This window comes from Sipha flava, unplaced genomic scaffold, assembly GCF_003268045.1.
Source record: "Sipha flava isolate LNK unplaced genomic scaffold, YSA_version1 1_pilon_pilon, whole genome shotgun sequence".
NCBI lineage: Eukaryota > Metazoa > Arthropoda > Insecta > Hemiptera > Aphididae > Sipha > Sipha flava.
In genome coordinates, this window is record NW_020272783.1 from 4,465,177 (window position 1) to 4,483,899 (window position 18,723).

General features: G+C 34.1%; 2 protein-coding genes across 2 annotated transcripts; both read left to right on the forward strand.

Annotated features, from left to right (window-relative positions):
• The first annotated feature begins 2,078 nt into the window (after positions 1–2,078).
• Positions 2,079–12,475, forward strand: LOC112682143 (vegetative cell wall protein gp1-like). Its single transcript, XM_025552654.1, has 6 exons — positions 2,079–2,601; positions 9,510–9,658; positions 9,722–9,901; positions 11,118–11,285; positions 11,358–11,538; positions 11,638–12,475. The coding sequence occupies exons 5-6, from the start codon at positions 11,488–11,490 to the stop codon at positions 12,301–12,303; spliced, it is 717 nt and encodes a 238-aa protein (XP_025408439.1). The 5' UTR covers positions 2,079–2,601; positions 9,510–9,658; positions 9,722–9,901; positions 11,118–11,285; positions 11,358–11,487; the 3' UTR covers positions 12,304–12,475.
• A 599-nt stretch (positions 12,476–13,074) lies between these two features.
• Positions 13,075–14,257, forward strand: LOC112682142 (flocculation protein FLO11-like). Its single transcript, XM_025552653.1, has 2 exons — positions 13,075–13,205; positions 13,488–14,257. Exons 1-2 carry the CDS (start codon positions 13,152–13,154, stop codon positions 14,190–14,192), a joined length of 759 nt encoding a protein of 252 aa, XP_025408438.1. The 5' UTR covers positions 13,075–13,151; the 3' UTR covers positions 14,193–14,257.
• Positions 14,258–18,723: the final 4,466 nt, after the last annotated feature.

An 18,723-nucleotide genomic window follows, 5' to 3' on the forward strand; every position in this document is an offset into this window, starting at 1 on the left:
CTTTAGGTAACGTAGCAACCGATATTGAATCTTTTCAATTATAAATATGGTTTTTTTTTTAATAAGGGTTACAACAAAGAGCTAACTTTCTAAACTACAAAAACTAACAAAAACGGACTAAATAGGAATTGAAAACAATAATAAATATACTTCTCACTTTTTCCTAAATAAACGAATCAACCAAATTTTTTTTTTTTTTTTATTGTTATTTAATGCATTCACAATGTATATAAAATGTATAATATTAACATATATTATTATATACTTATTTGACAAATCAATAATTTGAAATGTTTTACTATTTTTCTGTGGATTAATAAATAAAAATAAAAGTATTCAATACAAACATTCGGCTCAATTAAGTAAGTAAACTAAGTAGATTGGCTCAAATGATTTATATTTTCACCAAGGGGGAGGGTCATAATGCAAATGCCTACTTCGCCCCACAAAAGTGACGACACTCGAGGATTAACATTAATAACTTCAACATTGATTGTTATTCAGTTTTTATTTTTTTATTTTTTTTTATTAAAAATATTATCACCTCATAGTTATCGTACGTGATAAACGAGACGATTTTTTAAAAACTTATTCTCGTACACGTTTGGATCATGTATATGATTTGACGCGTCTACTGAATAACTATCTATCATTGTTAGTGGACATCTCATTCGAACGTTGCTAGCGATACGGTTAACACTTTTGGAAGGAAAATAATTTTTGTTCTTAATGATTTTTTCGTCATACACGGTTCGCGTGTTCTACAGTTTCTGCGATATGGGAACGCGGTCGGTCCGAACCGATAGAACTGCGTTGACCGGTGACGATCGGTTACGCGCGAACCCAAACACGAGCAGCGGTTTCCCGACGACGTGCACCCGCGCGGGGCTCCGGCCGCATGTAAACGCGCACGGAATCGCTACGGAAGTCGGTCCGGCGTACATCAATTGTTGTTAACGTGTCCGGTGATACTCGTTAGCGAACATTACACAATTTGTTATCCGGAAACTGACAAATCTTTTGCGTAGGAATATTCAAATATCAAATGTTTTTTTAAAGGTGCATAGGAAAACGTTGTTTTAAAATCAGATGACCTATCGTTTAGATGTGCTAATACCAAACAAACGGAAACGAGTCCCGCGTTTGGGTCATTTGTCGCAGTTATTAAAAATTTGTGTGCGCTATTGAGTTGTACATTTGTACGCAAAAGAGTATCGCCCGACGTGTCGCACCCTACGCCGGTGCGTTGAAACGCTGCGCTGGCACGCGAAAGATGTATACGGGCCGCGGTGCGTCTCACGGTCTACTTACAGGGATCCAACGGTCCGAGGACGCCGCGCGAGGGTAGCGCCGTGTACATTTGCGACGGGCGCGCGCGTTGAGGGTAGTGCGGCGGCGAGGCAAAAGTGCAGAAGCGCTGGCGGCCGGGGAGACTCTCACGGAGGTCCGGTCGTTCGTGCACTGGGAAACGTGTGACGAATTCGGCCGCAGAAGTTATGGCTTTCCCACACCGTCATCGCGCGCGGGAAGCGGCGATGGCACACTGCGACGGCGGCGGCGACGATTGGTCACGGAGCGCGCCGCGACGAAATGCAGTCAGCGCTAACGCGATACGATTTTGTCGCGTGTTCGCAATCCGTCTCGCGCGCGCGGGGGGGTTACGGGACAGCCGCCGGGGACGGATCCGGAACGAACCGACCCGTGGGAGAGGGAAACGTTACGAACGTTACGAACCAATACGCGAGTACACCTGAACGCAACCCGAATATTCATCCCGTCCCGCGAGCGAGCAAATCCGATCACGGGTGTATCGTAAAATTTCTGATCGATTGAAATGCATTTCTTCAAACAACCGAACCTTAGGGTCTTTGATCCTTCGACAACGTCTCATCCTGTTTTTCGTAACCGTTCGGTTATCAGAATTACGTGCGTTTAAGGTTTTTTTTTTTTTTTTTTTTAATTTTATTTCTGCACCGCAGTGCGCTGTTTTAAAACCGCGACGTGTTTGGTACAGAATGTAGAAAAACAATGAGTCAGCGCAAGCCGTACACACTGAAAACTGAGCGCATTCGCCACGACCTAATGTACTTTTGATTATTGCACATTCTCCTGTTTTAGGTGAGTGGGTCGATTGCCTATCGGTACAATAATTGAATTATGACTGATATTATTTCAGTCGACTTATTTCACAGTGTATACAGATCGGAAGACGCGATCAAGGTCGTGGCGTACCAAGCGTTTGACGTTATACTTGGTTTCCGTTTTGGATCCGTCACTAGTTTCGACCGGAACGGCACACCGTCGAGGAGGATGACGACGACGACCGCGACGACGATAATGTGTGAACACGTTGTTGTATTGTTAATATTTATGACTCGCGTTCGCAACGGTCCGCGTGCAAATCGGACGAGGGTCGCAATGAAAAAAAAAAATGTAAGAGAACGCTTCGCGAGGGTTGATGTGCGTGTGTAGAATATGCTCCGAGTGCACTACTGCACGCTCGGAAAGGATTAGCCGTTTAACAGAACAAACAATGGTGTGTGTATCGTGCACGCACGACGCGGTCATATGGTTATACTGCTAACCGAGCTCTGTTTGAACGTGAGTTTCAAGTGCGGTGACGCTCTATTTTTATCTTTCACTAAACATTAGTTTTCGATTTTTATTTGCTGTATTTTAACATTTTTTCAATCAAAAAGTTTTGAAAATCGATGGGAGATAGGAAAACAAATCAAATTTTTAGATGTTGAACAAGTACCCCGTAAATCATTGTTAATGTAGAACATAATTCAATGTGAATCTGTTAATATTTTTATATATATTTTTCTTTTGGCTTATTCAATTATATTAATCATATACTTGCATTTTACTGGATGACTATCTTTTAAAAGTCTCGAAACTGAAAGTATTTACAAGAACATAATTGTAGGTTAGAATGTTAGGTGACTAATGTGTGCGGCAGACGGCATAAATGCGCATTTGTAAAGTTGAAATTATAGAGTTGCATTTCAAAAGTGTACGCGTGTTACGTAAAACAACGATGCACATCATACATATTTACACGTAGGGGGGGTCGGTGTTGCGATTGGAATATAAGCTGACTCCCACTACTTCGAACAGTCCGCACTAATATTTACTTATGGTACTTTCATTTATCTTTCATCGTTATGGATTATTCATTATAGAATATAAATATTAGTAAGTATAGTAAGTATATAATAATAGCAGTTGTTGCTGGTCTAATAATAATTAAGTAGTGAACGTTGTCCAGAATATTATTAGAAAGGTCTTCTATTTTGTTCTAAACTCCTCGCTTGACCCACAATTATTATTAAAAAATGTTTGATTAATGGCAACAGTGAAATATAATATAATATAATAAAAATAAAATAATATAATAATATATTATATTAATATAATATTTAATTTAAATATTTTTGTTGAGCAATTATTTAAATAATACATTTTAATAAACAATGTGTCAGTATATTTAAAATAAAAATCACAAAGAATATTTTCTTGAAAGTATTATTGTATTCAGTATTAATTTTATTCTATGACAGGTAGCTGCCATACGTGTTGGTAAGATATTATTAAACGCGTATGGTGTGTATTTTCACTTATGTAAAATTGGCATAACTGTAGGTAATACTACCAGAAATAATTCACATTCTTCGGATAAAATTCAAAGTTTCATAACCATATATACGACTGTAAATTATGCATGACTAATATAATTCACGTGAAGGGATTGAATATATTTGTAAATTTTGAACATTTGTTCTTAATAATAATTGCCTTAAGAAAAAATGTTAATGCATTATTTATTTGGGTCGGACTAAACGCAAATAATGATTGTACGCGCGAAGTATGCTATTACCACCATCACAAAACTTACTTTTTAAACTCACTAGAAAAAAAACTCTTTTATACCAATTGTCTTCTTTTTACAACTGTTACTTTTTAACTTACCAGACACATAACAATGTAATAATAATTATCCGTCCAACTGATCGTCATCAAGTCGTTTGGTTTCGAGTCGGAAAATCTTGGCGAGAAAGACGTCGTTGGTTTTTCGTTTTGCGTACGCGTATAAAAAAAAAAGGCAAAACGCACTAATCAACCAGCGTGTTGGTCGGAGTAAATTAAAAATATTCATAACCGTGTCTGTATCGTTCCGGTCGGTTAAGTCGGCGAAACTTTTTTGGACTAGTCGACTGCGGTAGCCATTTTTCGAGGTACGTCAATTTTATCGCAAAAACGATATTTTAAAACGGTTTTCGACTACCTGGGCTAATAATAATAATAATTATCGCCATAATGAACAAAACGCCGCCGTCACGTTGTTTGTTTTCGATAATATATTAATATAGCCACAACAAACGGATTACGATCATAATCGCGGGTTGCTGCTCCAACGGGTTTTAATTAAAACCTCTCTAAACGATGTTTTTCTCCCACGGGTTCGATGATGATGATAATAATATTGTAATTTATATAGCTGCGTTTACGGTTCCCGATGCATCCAACCCTACCATCATCGCTTACCTCCGCATCTACCCCATCGCCTAAGGGATAATTGTTAATTACATTGGTATGAATATTATTATTATTATTATTATAATTATTACATCGTGGTTAATATATATTATATTGTATTCAGTCCTTTGCTATATCTACAAGTATACTTGCTGTATCTCATCTGACCTTCTATAGCTTCAAGTGTATCGTCCAAAAGACAATCACATTGTAGTACGTGTGTAATATGCGTGTATTATGCGTAAAACAACTTTGGTCTCGAAAAGAAATAATATTTTTTTAGTACTATCTACTATAAAATTTTTGAGTATTTGTGTGCGTGCGTGTGTGTGTGCGCGTGTGAAATATATGTTATTGATATAATTGGTTGCACCACTCCACCATCTGATAAATTATACTTTGACGTATTAGAGTAAAATCATTATTGGAACGAAAATAGATTCATTCTTAAGCTTCATATTAAATGATTAATTAACTAAACCTTATTGAAATTAAATGCGATTATGAAATAAGTATTTATCATGTGAGTATTCATGTGAAAATACAACTTACATATTAATAAATAATATGTAATACGTATACTGTCAAAGTCCGATAACTGGTTGGTTTAAGATTAGAATGGTTCATTTTATTAGAAATTAGTATCTAATAACTATGTTATAATAACTTATAACTATTTATTCAAATACTTTATTATAATAGTATAATCTTAATGTACCATTACTATAAATATGTGCCTGGAAACAGCTCAAATGTCTTTAAAATATTTAGAAACTATGAAAAATCTTTGACTAAACAACTAATATTGTTTAATAAAAATCTTTTAAAATATCTCATTCCATCAATATTTCATTCTGTAAAACTTTTAAAACATTTTTGCAAATTTCTGGAAAATTTTTTTTAGCTACAAATATGTAGCGAATTTTAGTGGTAATTATCATTTTGTTAAAATGTACTATTCTATTATTCAAACGCTCTTAATTTTTTTTTTTTAATTAAACTCAATTTTTTTTTATTTATCAATAATATATATGAAAAATGTTGCATTTAATTTTCAAAACCTTTTCTCAAACCAAAGTTATTTAACCGTAATTTTTAAAAAATAACTATGTAAACATGAAAATTTCATTAATCTCTTAGGTTGTGATGGTCGGAGCAATATTTCTAGTAGAAACGGTGAACACGAACGGAAAGAAAAGTATTATGTGACAAAATAAAAGGCGATTATTTCTAATGAGGGTTCGAATTTTAGTTGAAATTGAAAATTTTCGCAATTTTTTCCCAATTTTTCTCCGTTATTAGTAAAATCGATGTAAATCGTACAAGGTATAGTAATTTATGTATAGAGTATAGTGATATTATACTAGATAACTTCAAAAAAATAATTACGAACCCGGAAATTAACTTTTCTGAAGTGTACAACCAGGCAAACAACATGGTGTAGTAGATCAGCCATTACGTACTTCACCCGTACCATGTGCATCCACGGTTAGTATAAATTACGTTTCCATACCCGAAAACATTGTTACGGTGCACGTTGAAGTTTTAAAACCAAACGCTACGTGGTTTTTAAAAGTCCAAACCTCGTTCACGGTCCGTGCGTCCTTGGTATTATTTAATTTATGCGTTCGCGTACAACACGTGTTTATATACACAGTTGAACATGTAGGTATGCAATGCGCGTATGTAAATATTATATTATAACAGAAAGTGAAAACAAAAATCGGCGTAATACTCGTACGTCACGCTGTATGACATATGTGTGCGTGTGCAGTATAATTTATACTGTACATGTGCGTGCGCGAGCGTATTATGTGTAACGTTTTTGCGTGCAGCGATAAAAAAAATAAAAGATTTTTATCGTCGTGGAAGCGTATTATCCAGAAAAGCACGTAGTTACGCTCGGAATAATTACAACGGACGAAAACATTTGAGTGTGCACAAACAATCGTGTTTTTCGGTCGGGATTTAAACGTTTTGTTTTCGTACGCTTTTGTTGCGCTTTGTAACGGTGTTGATATCACCACGTCGTCGTCGTTACTCACGAATACGTCGTAGGAACTGACTGCGACACGGACAACAACGGTTGTACAACGTTATGACGCGTGAACAGGTCACTCGTCGTTATCTCAGTGGAAGATACGCAAACTCGACGTGTCGTATCCGAACGCCGCGGGTCGTCGTCGCACAGTGCGAAGGAATCGATTCTGGCGCGCCATAAATAAAAAAAAATTGTACATAAAACGAGATATAATCATAGGCGCAACTAGGGGGGCTCGGGGGCTGAGCCCCCGGGCCATGATTTAGTCCCTCTCATAAATGATCCATATTATACATAGCATACCACATACAGCATACTCAACTCACAATATATATACGCAATAATAATAGCCAATGAAATATTTTGCGGAATGTTCCACTCGAAATAAACAACGCAAATCTACAGTATTAGGAAATTTATGCAATACGCTAGAAATGAAGAATGCTTCAAAATTTAAAAATGTATCAGTGTAAAAAGAGCGCTTGTAATACACGAGAAACAACCACATCCACTTTACAGGAATCAAAAAGTTTTTTAATGATAAAAAAGTATTATGCTTGGTTCGGCAGAGGAAGCGTTAGGTTTAATTTTGGATAGTAAATTAAACAGCAACACATCAATGTATTAATATACGGGCGAAACTATAGGAATTTATAAAATTGATTAACTATGGAAAAATTATGTATTATTTTTCGTAAATAAAAATTAGTCCACCGAAATAACAATTTTGACGTGCCAGAATTGATTTCATCTCGCCGCGCGAAGAGAACGTATCTCCCGTTGCCCCCTTCCCCCTCCCATTCCGATAGCGGTCTCTTGTCCGTGCCTGATGATTAGGGAACGGATTTGAATGCAAATTGCATTTATTTCAGAATCTTCGAAAACATTGCTTTCCAAGCACGAAGTTCATTTCATACATAAAGGAATTAAAAAATGTAACTTTTATTTTGTATTTTTTTGCATTTTTATATAAATTTTTTGCTTGGAATTATAAAAGTTTTAAAAAAATATTCTTTAAATTTAAATTGATTAACAGTATCGTCTTGTCTCATAAATTAGTTATTCGTACGAGGGCCGGTTGATTGTACCTATACGTAATTCTAAAAGTTTGAAAATCCCCGTTCGTATCGTTGGCGTGAAACGAACTTAATCGTAAATAACCTCGATAACGTCGGGATGCGCGATAACGGCAAATAACTAATATAAAACTACATAACAATCAACATTAAATTTTTTATAATTATACGTTTTTTATAAGTTAAACGTTATAATAACAATATTAATACACTATACATACACTAATCTGTTTTAAATTGTATTTTTTAAATTTTTTAGTGCAGTTTTTCGATATCACAGCGTTATTTCAAGGCATCAAGTCGTATTTTTTCAGGACATTTTCCTTGTTTTTTATGGCATCAAAGCCCGTTCCCTACCGATGATCAACGGCGAACACGTAACGATTGCCAGTCCAACGCGTCTACAGATATCATGCACGGAGTGGCGTCGTCGTCGCGGTGCGCCGAGCGAACCGCCCTCGGATGCGCGCCCAACCGTATTGCGACGTGCTGATGCGTCACGCGATAAGAATTCGCGTTGCGCGCGGCTAATTGAACAGCCCTGCACGGCGCGTGCGAACAAATACGCGTCTTGTCGCGCCTAACCCGCGCGGCCAACTCTTTTCCCCCCGCCCCCTGCCCGTCCGTACACGGTTAAACGATCGTACCACGGGATTCGCGCGTACCGTTTACCCGTGACGACCGGCCACGTTCGGCTGCACGAGACGGACAAATCGCTGATCGTCCCGCGGTGCACGTGCCGCTGGCGCACGCGCTCAATCGGTCACGCCTGGACGTGCGCCGATCAGCCGACGCGGTTGTCTTACGACGACGACGACGACAATAATCATTTTTTTTTTTTTTTTTGTTCAAGACCTATTGCCAACCGTCGAAATCCGTCGAGTCAGATTTTCCTGTACTTCCTCCCGCGATGTAACATTTAAACTTAAGGCCATGGAACGAATACAATTACTGTACTGTTAATTAATTACTACAAAATAATGATATAAACTCGTATTTTAACACATATAAACATATGTATGTACGTTAAATAAATAAATAATATATTACGCTTCACGACGTTACCCGACCTCCTGAGGATACATAACGCGCCCGAGCCGATGGAGTTCCGACGTGTCCCTCGTCATACCGCGCACAGCAGTGTGCGTTTGCCATTGTTACCGTGTAAACGAACAACGACTTGGGACGACTTTGGTGTACGATCGGTGGCGGACTCGAGGGTACGAGTGTGTCGGACCAAGTGAAATCGTCTCCGGTCTTCGACGCGCTAATATAGACAACCCTGTACCGTTGTTTTTGACCTGTTGAGCGTCGGACGTGTTACCGCGATTGCCGTTATTCGCATACGCTGTATATGTTGTGCTCTTACTAAAAATCATCGTGTTAGTTTTTATTTATTATCTTTGAAACGATGCTGTGGATTTGTAAAAACAACATTACAGCACTACGGCGGTGGTTGTTATTGTTATTCAATCAGCCCTTGTTAATAAAAGACTTCGATGTTCAACCGTCGAGATTGTGCCTCGAAACGTGTACAACGATGAACACCGAGAACCGTATGCTATCAATAAAATTTCATTAAAAGTAATCGATACGTGCGTTAAAAACATTTCGCAGTAGAACTGCAATGTTAACACAATTTCTGATAATAATTAATTTAATTTTAACTGTATTTTTGAAGTTTTATACAATTTAAAGCACATTGATACTTCGAGAGAAACAAAAATATGTGCTAAACTATTGTTTTATTTTGAATTCGTGTTCAATGTTGAGGCAAAAGATGCTAAAGGATCCCCGAAGAGTCATAAAAATGGCAAGTTATTTACCGCATAAAAAATGGTTATTTTTTTCAGGGGACAACCTCATGTCTGATCACAGCTTGAACGAACCCCAGGGACCGATCGCTTATTTGAAACCAGACCAGAGACTAATACTCATCCCCTCCAGTCACGATGCATACACATATATGTGTATACAGTTACACGCTTGTTCGTACCACAAAGTATAAAATAGTTATAATCAGTTATCACTGTACTCCGTTTCAAATATTATGTTGTTATCGTAGGATATAAATCACACGGAAAGCGTGATTGATTTTTGATTTCAAGTTTTTAGTATCAATAAAGCACATACCTACACTCATAAGTTATACGGATTAATGTAAAACATTTTGCTGTCGTTTACCATATACATATGCATGTATAAAATAATATAATCGTGTAATGAAGGACCTAAGCATAATTTGGTAAGTATAAAAATATTACTTTAACCTTGTTGGATTTGTAGAAAATACATCGGATTAACTGTTATAAATGAAAATTGTAAGCACTATTTTACTGATATTGATGCTTTAAGAATACTTATATATTTTTTGTATCGCTAGTAATTAGTCCAATCGTATTCGCAGTGTTATTCGTATGTCACCATCCGGTGCAACACGATTGCCCAATTTTTCCTTTTTTGACCCGATTAATTACACCACAATTGCGCACCAAATTATGTGTGGATAATATTATGTATAATAATTTATGTACAACATAAAATAATGTATACAATATATACTTTCCATTATTTGCATATACATGCACTCAAACTATTAATTCACAAAATGCATTTTTTCAAATCCAAATGAAAATTTGATTGAGCTAATGATAGTTATAATAATAATATCGACAAATGACTATCAGTTAAGAAAAATAAAACAATTTTAAGTAAAAAAAATGTCGACTATTAACCATATCAGTATATACATTTAGCATACATGTAGTTTAGAAAAAAACAATTATTAACTAAGCCAACGATGATAATTTGTTGGCAGTCCGAAACCTGTAATAATTGGAGAAAAAAATTGTGAATTAATAGATAATAAGTTCGAGTGCATGTATATGAAAATTATATGTAGAAATTATGTATTGTATATATTATTTTATGTTATACATAAATTATTATACATAGTATATACACATATTATTATTTGGTGCGCAATGGTATTATGATTTTATCAGGTAAAAAGAGATCGGGGCGCAATCATGTTGCAGCCGTCATCAACACATCATATTCAAGGCCAAGTCATATAAATTAAAATATTAAAACAAAAAATTGTCTCAGGTTTCTTGTCTTATTTATATGGTTTATAAAGACCTTCTTACTCTTCAATTCTATCACTTACCTTGGTAATTAGACTCTTAAATTAGGAACAACAACATTAATTATATTATTAATTCGTACGTGGAATTAACTCAATTTTAGTTTAACAATTAAATCAAGTACGAAAAAAAATATTTTTAAATTTTGAATCACAATTATTCAATTTGACTTATACAATATGCAATAACGATTTATTCGCTTCCCTTAGTAAAAAATGATCCAACAATTATTTAAAATATTTATTACAAACTTTTTCATAATTATGAACTATGGTACAATTATATGTATAAGCCCCAATATTTATTTATTCACAGGCATTGTAAATAAAATAATTTAATGCATAGTCGTATAATATTTATATTACACACAAATAAGAAAATCATAAACATAATGCAAAAAGGTCGAAATTCTAATCAATCGAAGTAGAACAATGACCCGTTTGATTCAGATGGAAATCATCTATCAGCTACCTTTATCAAATAGTAAGCACAATAATATTTGTATTTTCTAACCAATACACATTTTTACTATCTGTATTTATATTTTTTCCGAAGGTGAAATTATAAGGAATTACGTTTATATGATGGCCAACATGTAAAAAATGTTTTCAGTATAAAAGCCAAACATTGGTCAAACGTTCGACATGAATCACACATTGTTTCTTTGATTCAGAGTTCTTCAAAAATGAACACGAAAATATTAGCAATACTAACTGTGACTTTTTTTTTTACCGAGGTAAGATAGAATATTTAATCTTACTAAAATTATTACGAAAAGCGAATTAATTAATAAATAAATAATATCATTCTTTTATTTGTTCGTATTTATATCAAGGCTAAAGCAAATTTTTATAGTGGTTTTAAGAACCCGTCATCATGCTGTGGCTCCGAACCGCCTTATGGACAACTTCCACTATCCTACAATACAGCTTCTTGTGCTCAATATCCTTCATTTCCGCCTACAGCATTATTTCCATCCCCTTCGTTGCTGAAACCCTGTGCTCCAACTTCACCGGGTTCATGTCAGATTCCGGACGCTCCGCGACCGACATCTTTCCAAAACCTAGCTTATTTTCCTTCGTCCCAGTCTCCTTACCCTGTGCCATGTGCTCCGCCACCACTCTCTTACCCAGCTCCATGTTCTCCATTGTCGATTTCCTATTTGTCACCTTTTACACCTCAATTTTCATATTTTTCCTCATCTTCCGACACAGCCTCTTTTAACCCTTCTCTGTTGGCCAGCTTTAAAAACACAAAATCTTCAAAGCCTTCAAAGCCTTCTTCTCATGCTATAGCGTCCTCGTACAATACACCTCCAACACGCTTAAATTCTTGTAAGCTCCGGCCATACCGCTCTCCAAAATTCATACCTGTCCAATTAAAATCATTACCGAATTTAAAAGCACCATCGTGTGGCGCTGTTTCTTCTTCCAGTCCTTGTCAACCAGGATTCGGCTTGAACCCATCCGTTTTTGCCAAACCAATATGCAACTATAACTAATTACGATCTTTCACTACACTTGTACGGATGTAAATAATATTTTCTTCGCAAAAAACATAGATCTCACCGTTTTAAGACTTCAATCTGTAAAATAAAATTAGTTTTATAAAATTGATATTGTTTTTTTAGTTATTTTATTGTAAACAATAGTACTGTAAATTTTAGAATACACACGAAGACATAATTTACATATTCAATGTTATTTATTTGTAATGAAAAAAGTGTATACTTATGTTTAGAATCTGAGAATTTATGCTTCTATACATGTAGTATTATTTATATTTATTGACAAGCTGTAAATACTTATATAATTTATAAATAAATTATTTATTATATTTAAAATAATTTTATCAATTTACAAATTAATGGTAAAAGTAATGATTACGGAAATCTTTTTTTGACAACCATTATTTACCCTCTATAAATATGAATAATATTTAGTTTTTAATTTTATCGATAAATATTAAAACAATTTGACGTTAGTTTATTGATCTTACTATGTGTTTACACTTTAAAGCATGATAAGTAAAATGAGAATAATAAATAACAATAAAATTTTTTTGGTTGTAGTCGTTATATGTCTAAATTTCAAACCCCAAACAGTCTTATCATAATATACAGTTGTAATATTATCACATTATAATTGTGTAACATAATTCTAAGTATTTCTGATTAACATTCACTGTATATAAATACAATTTAGATAAAAAAAACCATAATTATTTACTATACAATGATTAAGAACGTGCTCCGAACATAGAAAACAGTCAACAATTTTGAGTATATAAACTTCAAAAAATTATAGCCACTTTCTTGATACTTAAAATCTCAAAAACGCGAAGAACAATATGGCTGATTTTGTAATTTTAGTGACCGTAACTATGGTGTCAATATTAACCAAGGTAAGATATAACAAAGAAAAACTATTTTAAGTATTACTTACAATGTTAAATTAAATTAGAAAAATACCTGTCTTCGTGGATTGTTTTAACGGAAAATTATTTTCGAATCAACTTTTTAAATATTAAATAACAATTACTAAAAAAAACTTCAAATACATCAATACTAATCATTATATTTTTATTATTATCATAAAATTAATGCATCGTTATGCTATGGTTTCGATTACTACTAAAAAATTATTGAAAATTTCTAGTAATGAACCGCGTTATTGGTTTGTGTAGGTCGGAAATGCAGGTGTACGTTCGATTTCTTCTTGCGGATTATTTGGAATAAATCCCGATTCAATGGATTTATTGCCGAATACTGAATACACTTCAGCGTTGTCTTCTCCGTTGCCTTTACCAACTTCAGTTTCTACATTTGCCTCTATTTTGGCATCAAAACCTTCACCAAATTTAATTCTTACGCCAGCTTCAAACGAAGTTACACGATCATTTGTATCAACCTCTGCTTCAAATTCGTTCACTGAATCTACCACGCATCGTTTGCTAAGTTCGGCCATTCATTCTTCAGTCGTACCGCCATCTACATCCGTTCCGCTGTTAGCGTCATCGAGTTCAATTTCCACCACATCAACGTCCTCTGAATACACTTCTACACCTTTATCTGGTTCAAAACCTACTCCTGCAACTCGATCATCTAATACTGCTCCATTGCAGTTACCAAGTTTAACTCCGACCACATCAATCCCATTATTTTCACCGATTTCAACTCCAGAACAGTCATTTGCATCTAATCTTTCACAATTGTTGAAACCATTTCTAACCGAGTTTCCGTCGTCTACATCTTCTCCGGTGCCTCCACCCGATTTATTTATTCCTTCACAGGATACAATGACACCTTCAAATTTTTCATCAGAAAATAATATTAAACTGGCTTTACTAGAACTATTATTGAAATTATCGACTGAGTTAGACCAGCAATAAGTATTCAGTTTTAAATGACATTTTACTGGTTTTTCATTAAATTATCCAATGTTTTTATTATTGTTCATCTATTTGTTTTCTATTTAATCCTATTGAATGACTTGTAGCTTCTTTTGTTATAAGTAATAAGTTAAACTAAGTTTTTACAACCGTTATCGCATTAAATGATATGAACATAATATTACGTAGTATAATATAATGTGTACTTGATAATTTGTTATAGGTACTGTTGAATAATATTAGTTATTTTTTGTATAAGTGATAGTATATAGGTGACGAAAAAATAAAAATTAATAGACGTAATTGAATAAATGGTAAAAATATTAAATAAATAAGTGAATAATATTTTTATATTAATGATTTTATTAATATTTTATTACTAATGCCTTTGCCCTATTTAAACATATATGGAAAAGGTTTCTAATAGTTCTTTATTATATTATAATTATTAATGGTTTTACAAAAAGTTTCGATTAGACATTTCTTACAGGTTTATTAATAAGCTCTTTTTAACTTATTAAATAAATTTACTTAATTTCAATATCATTATTACTCGTAGTTACCCAATATATTTGTTATTATTGTTTGAAAATATTATAAGTACAATCAAGCATGATTTAATACGTATAACAATCACACTAAACTGATTTACATAATGCCATTTGGCAAATATTACCAACTTTGATATTTCAATGGTTATTTGAAATCATCAAACCAGTGTAATAAATATTAGGTTGTTTTATTAAAAACTAATTTTTTGCTTAATATTTCCGAACGGTCTACCGATATCGTATTGTTGCGAACGTTAAACATGGTCATCGTGAATATTATAATAATAATATGATAACTAGACTTATATTAGCATTTGAATGTGATTCGGGACGACTAACTTGTGTTCCACACTCGTAATTATCCATTTCATTATGCATAAATCCTATTCAAAATGCCATGGGAGTATAAAACAATCACCAATATGATAATTTTTACCATTTGAACTACGTTCTCATAATTTGTTCATAAATCATGAGCCAGCTCAAATTTCACTTACTATAATATTTAATTACAATAATATTAAAGCAATATGTGTTTTAACATTTATAAAAGCAAATTAATGGTAAATTATATAATAATCATATCTGATGCTTGATTTTTTGTTACAGATATGACTTTATAATATCTTAAGATATGGTAATATCTTAAAATCTTATAATATGGCTTTTAATGGCTAAATGTATCACTAAATCGGTCTTTATGTACTCTATAATAGAACAAGGTTCCACTCTAAAAATCACGCTGCAAAATTTGCGCTCGTTTTGTATATTATTTGATACAACTCAATTTGATGTTTTAATTTATTTTGTTAAATGTAAACTTGATATTTTGGTAATGAATGAATCGATCAATATCGGATATGAAACGAAGGAGAACACTGAACATAAAATGTTACAAATTTTGTAATTAACAGTCATTCAACAACTTTAATATTATGAATCTAAAATTACGAAAAAAAAATATACCTAATGAAAATGATAAAATCACATCATAGAAATACCAATGCATTTTTTGCTTTACTCGAAATCTAAAAGGAATAAAAGAGACAAATCATTATAATTATTTAATTTTCCAAGTTATTTCATCGAAACGTTTTTATTAAAATACTCTGTTGTAATATGTTTTCAAATGAATGAATTAGATACATATTACAGATTAACACAAACAATTATTGACTATTACGAGTAATGGTAGTCTTGAAGTAAGTATATCATTGAAACAATAAAATCCGTACATTACATTCGTTTACGAATATAATCGTTTCGATTTTAACCGATAAGTGTGAGGTATAAACCTGAGTGGTTGTGACAAGAACAATTCCGAAATAATTGCTGACGACGAATGTCCTCTAAAAAATAATAACATGACACAAGCATGAATATTATATCTTATGGTAGTACAATATCTTCAACGACATAGTTTTACATGTATGTACTGCACACACACACAAACACATAATTACAAAAACACTACACACACATCAACGATTCGAATATGGTGTTAAAATGATATTATTTTTGAAAATATGATAAAAGAACACATTCGAATTAAAAACGGAATAATATTGTGTCGTATAACAACACATATTTATATATACACTATATATCTATATTATAACAGCTACTCTTATATCGTCGTCATCGTCGAGTTTCCGTTCTTCTCGCCCCTTTATTGTCCGTTGCTAAACAAGTAGTCAGCTCCTCCTCCTTCTCTTCTCCGACCGACAAGATTTAAATGGACAATAACAATAATAATTTCGTCCTTCTCCTTCTCGGCACACACACACACACACACACACACATATATATATGTTAAAATACGACGCAGCAATTTCGCTTAGTAGAGCTCGTCGACCCGGCGGCGGCGGCGGCGGCGGCGCGAACAGAAGGAACATCGCATGAGAACGGCGACAATATGATGGCCAGGCGCCCGTCTGCCGACTGCGTTCTATATTATATTATATTATATACCCTTATAATCCCGCGCGCCGGTGTGTTGTAAACCGATTACCGCCACTGATGCACGGGCAGCAGATACGAGAGACGCTGTACGATGATGGTGACGATATCGCCACCGCAACTTTTATTGGTCCGTGCACACGTATATCTGTGTGTGCGAGCGTGCGAGTGTGTGTGTGTGTGTGTGTGTGTGTGTGTGCGAGTGTGTGTGTGTTCACTTCACGTTTCATATATACAAAAATATTATAATGGTTTGCCGCCACGTTTACCCAACACGCTGAGCCTTTATATGTGGTCGGTGTGTGTGTGTGTGTGTGTATACGTATTTATATTATAATATCTATACTTGTGTGTGTGTGTGTGTACGGTATTAATAACGGAAGGATAATAAATGAATGATCTTCTCAGCGAAGTCCGCGGGCGGGAGGAGCAGATTTTCATATTCATTTTATGGTTGGCCGGACGGACTTTTAAGTCCGCATCCTGCACACATGCAGTCGTACTACGGCATCACGACATGCCGATGAGGACTCAGCTGCAGCCAGGTTAAAAAAAAAAACAACACTCTCCCGAAGAATTATTAATTTCCCCGTCGATCCGTATTATTTCATATCATGGTTATAATAATATGTGCTCTTCGAGTTTCGTGCTCAGTGCGTAAGTTTTTTCGCGTCCTTTCTCGACTTTTTCTACCCCGTGTTTCTGGTATTAGCACCGACGAAAAGTTATGATCCCGTATTATACCGTATCTTAAATCGTATGCACGTACGATCTTACCATATGCATTTACTCAAAGTTCAGAAAGAAATCGAATCACATCAAATAATCTTTATCTGTGTACGATTATGTGTGCAATTATGGACGTGCACAATATTATTATTGTTTTCCGTTTCGTTTTTTATACAACATAATCTATTTGTACTTGGCAGGATATTTATTGGAGAAATATTACATCTCTAAAGACCAGGCGCGTATCCAGAATTTAATTTCGGGAGTGGCTAATAAAAATTTATAAACGTAGTCATGTACGAAAACAAAAAAATAAAATTTAATGATTTATATGTTTTACAATTTATACAGTGAATTAGCTTTTAAGTACTAAATAATAAGTTTTAAACGTTTGGCTCGTTCACTAACTAAAATCATATCATCAGTTATAAAAATATTTCTATGAATATTTAATAATACTAAACCAATGATATGATTCTCTGAAGTTGAGTTTCTCAAACATGTTTTTAACTATCGCAGCGAGGAAAAACTGCGTTCAGCACACGCAGTTGATACAGGAAGTATGGCAAGTATTTTCAGCAGTTGATAGAGATTAGGGTACAATGTTTTATCACAAGAAATTAAAGCGTCTGAGGAGGTAGAATGTCTTGATGATAGCACTACTGAGATTCATTTAGAAATCCATTAATCGTGCATTGAACTGCAGCTCTATACTGCTAAGTGATTATTATCAACAAGTTTATTAAATACTATCTATGCTTCTTAGTATTACCTCCCGTGATAAATATTGTCTGAGTGGTAAGATAAGCTAACAAAATAAAAATATGAATTTAAAATCAATAAAATGAAATTTAAGACTTTTGCAGCGATTTTCATAGACCATGAAAATATTTTTTAGATTTTCTTAAAATTTCAGGGGAGGCTGAAGCTCACTCAGCACCTCTCCCCATAAATATGCCTCTGCTAAAGACATACTCCGTCAAAGGTCATCACGCACAATTTTTTTTTTTGTAAAATGAAAATAATTAATACGCGCACAGGCCTGATTGGCCGTTGGCTTTTTATTATCATGTAAATTTTCATATGTTACCTTTTGTCTTTTGTGCGTGTATGTATTAACATAAGTACAGCAAACAATGAATGAAACAGAATATTATTATTAAACACATTATACGTTTTAATTACTAAAAGTATAATACAAGTTATACATACGAAAATACATTGCAGTCATGTTATAAAAATATGTACGTTAGACAAAAGGTTAGATTTCATAATACGGAGTAGTATTTAAT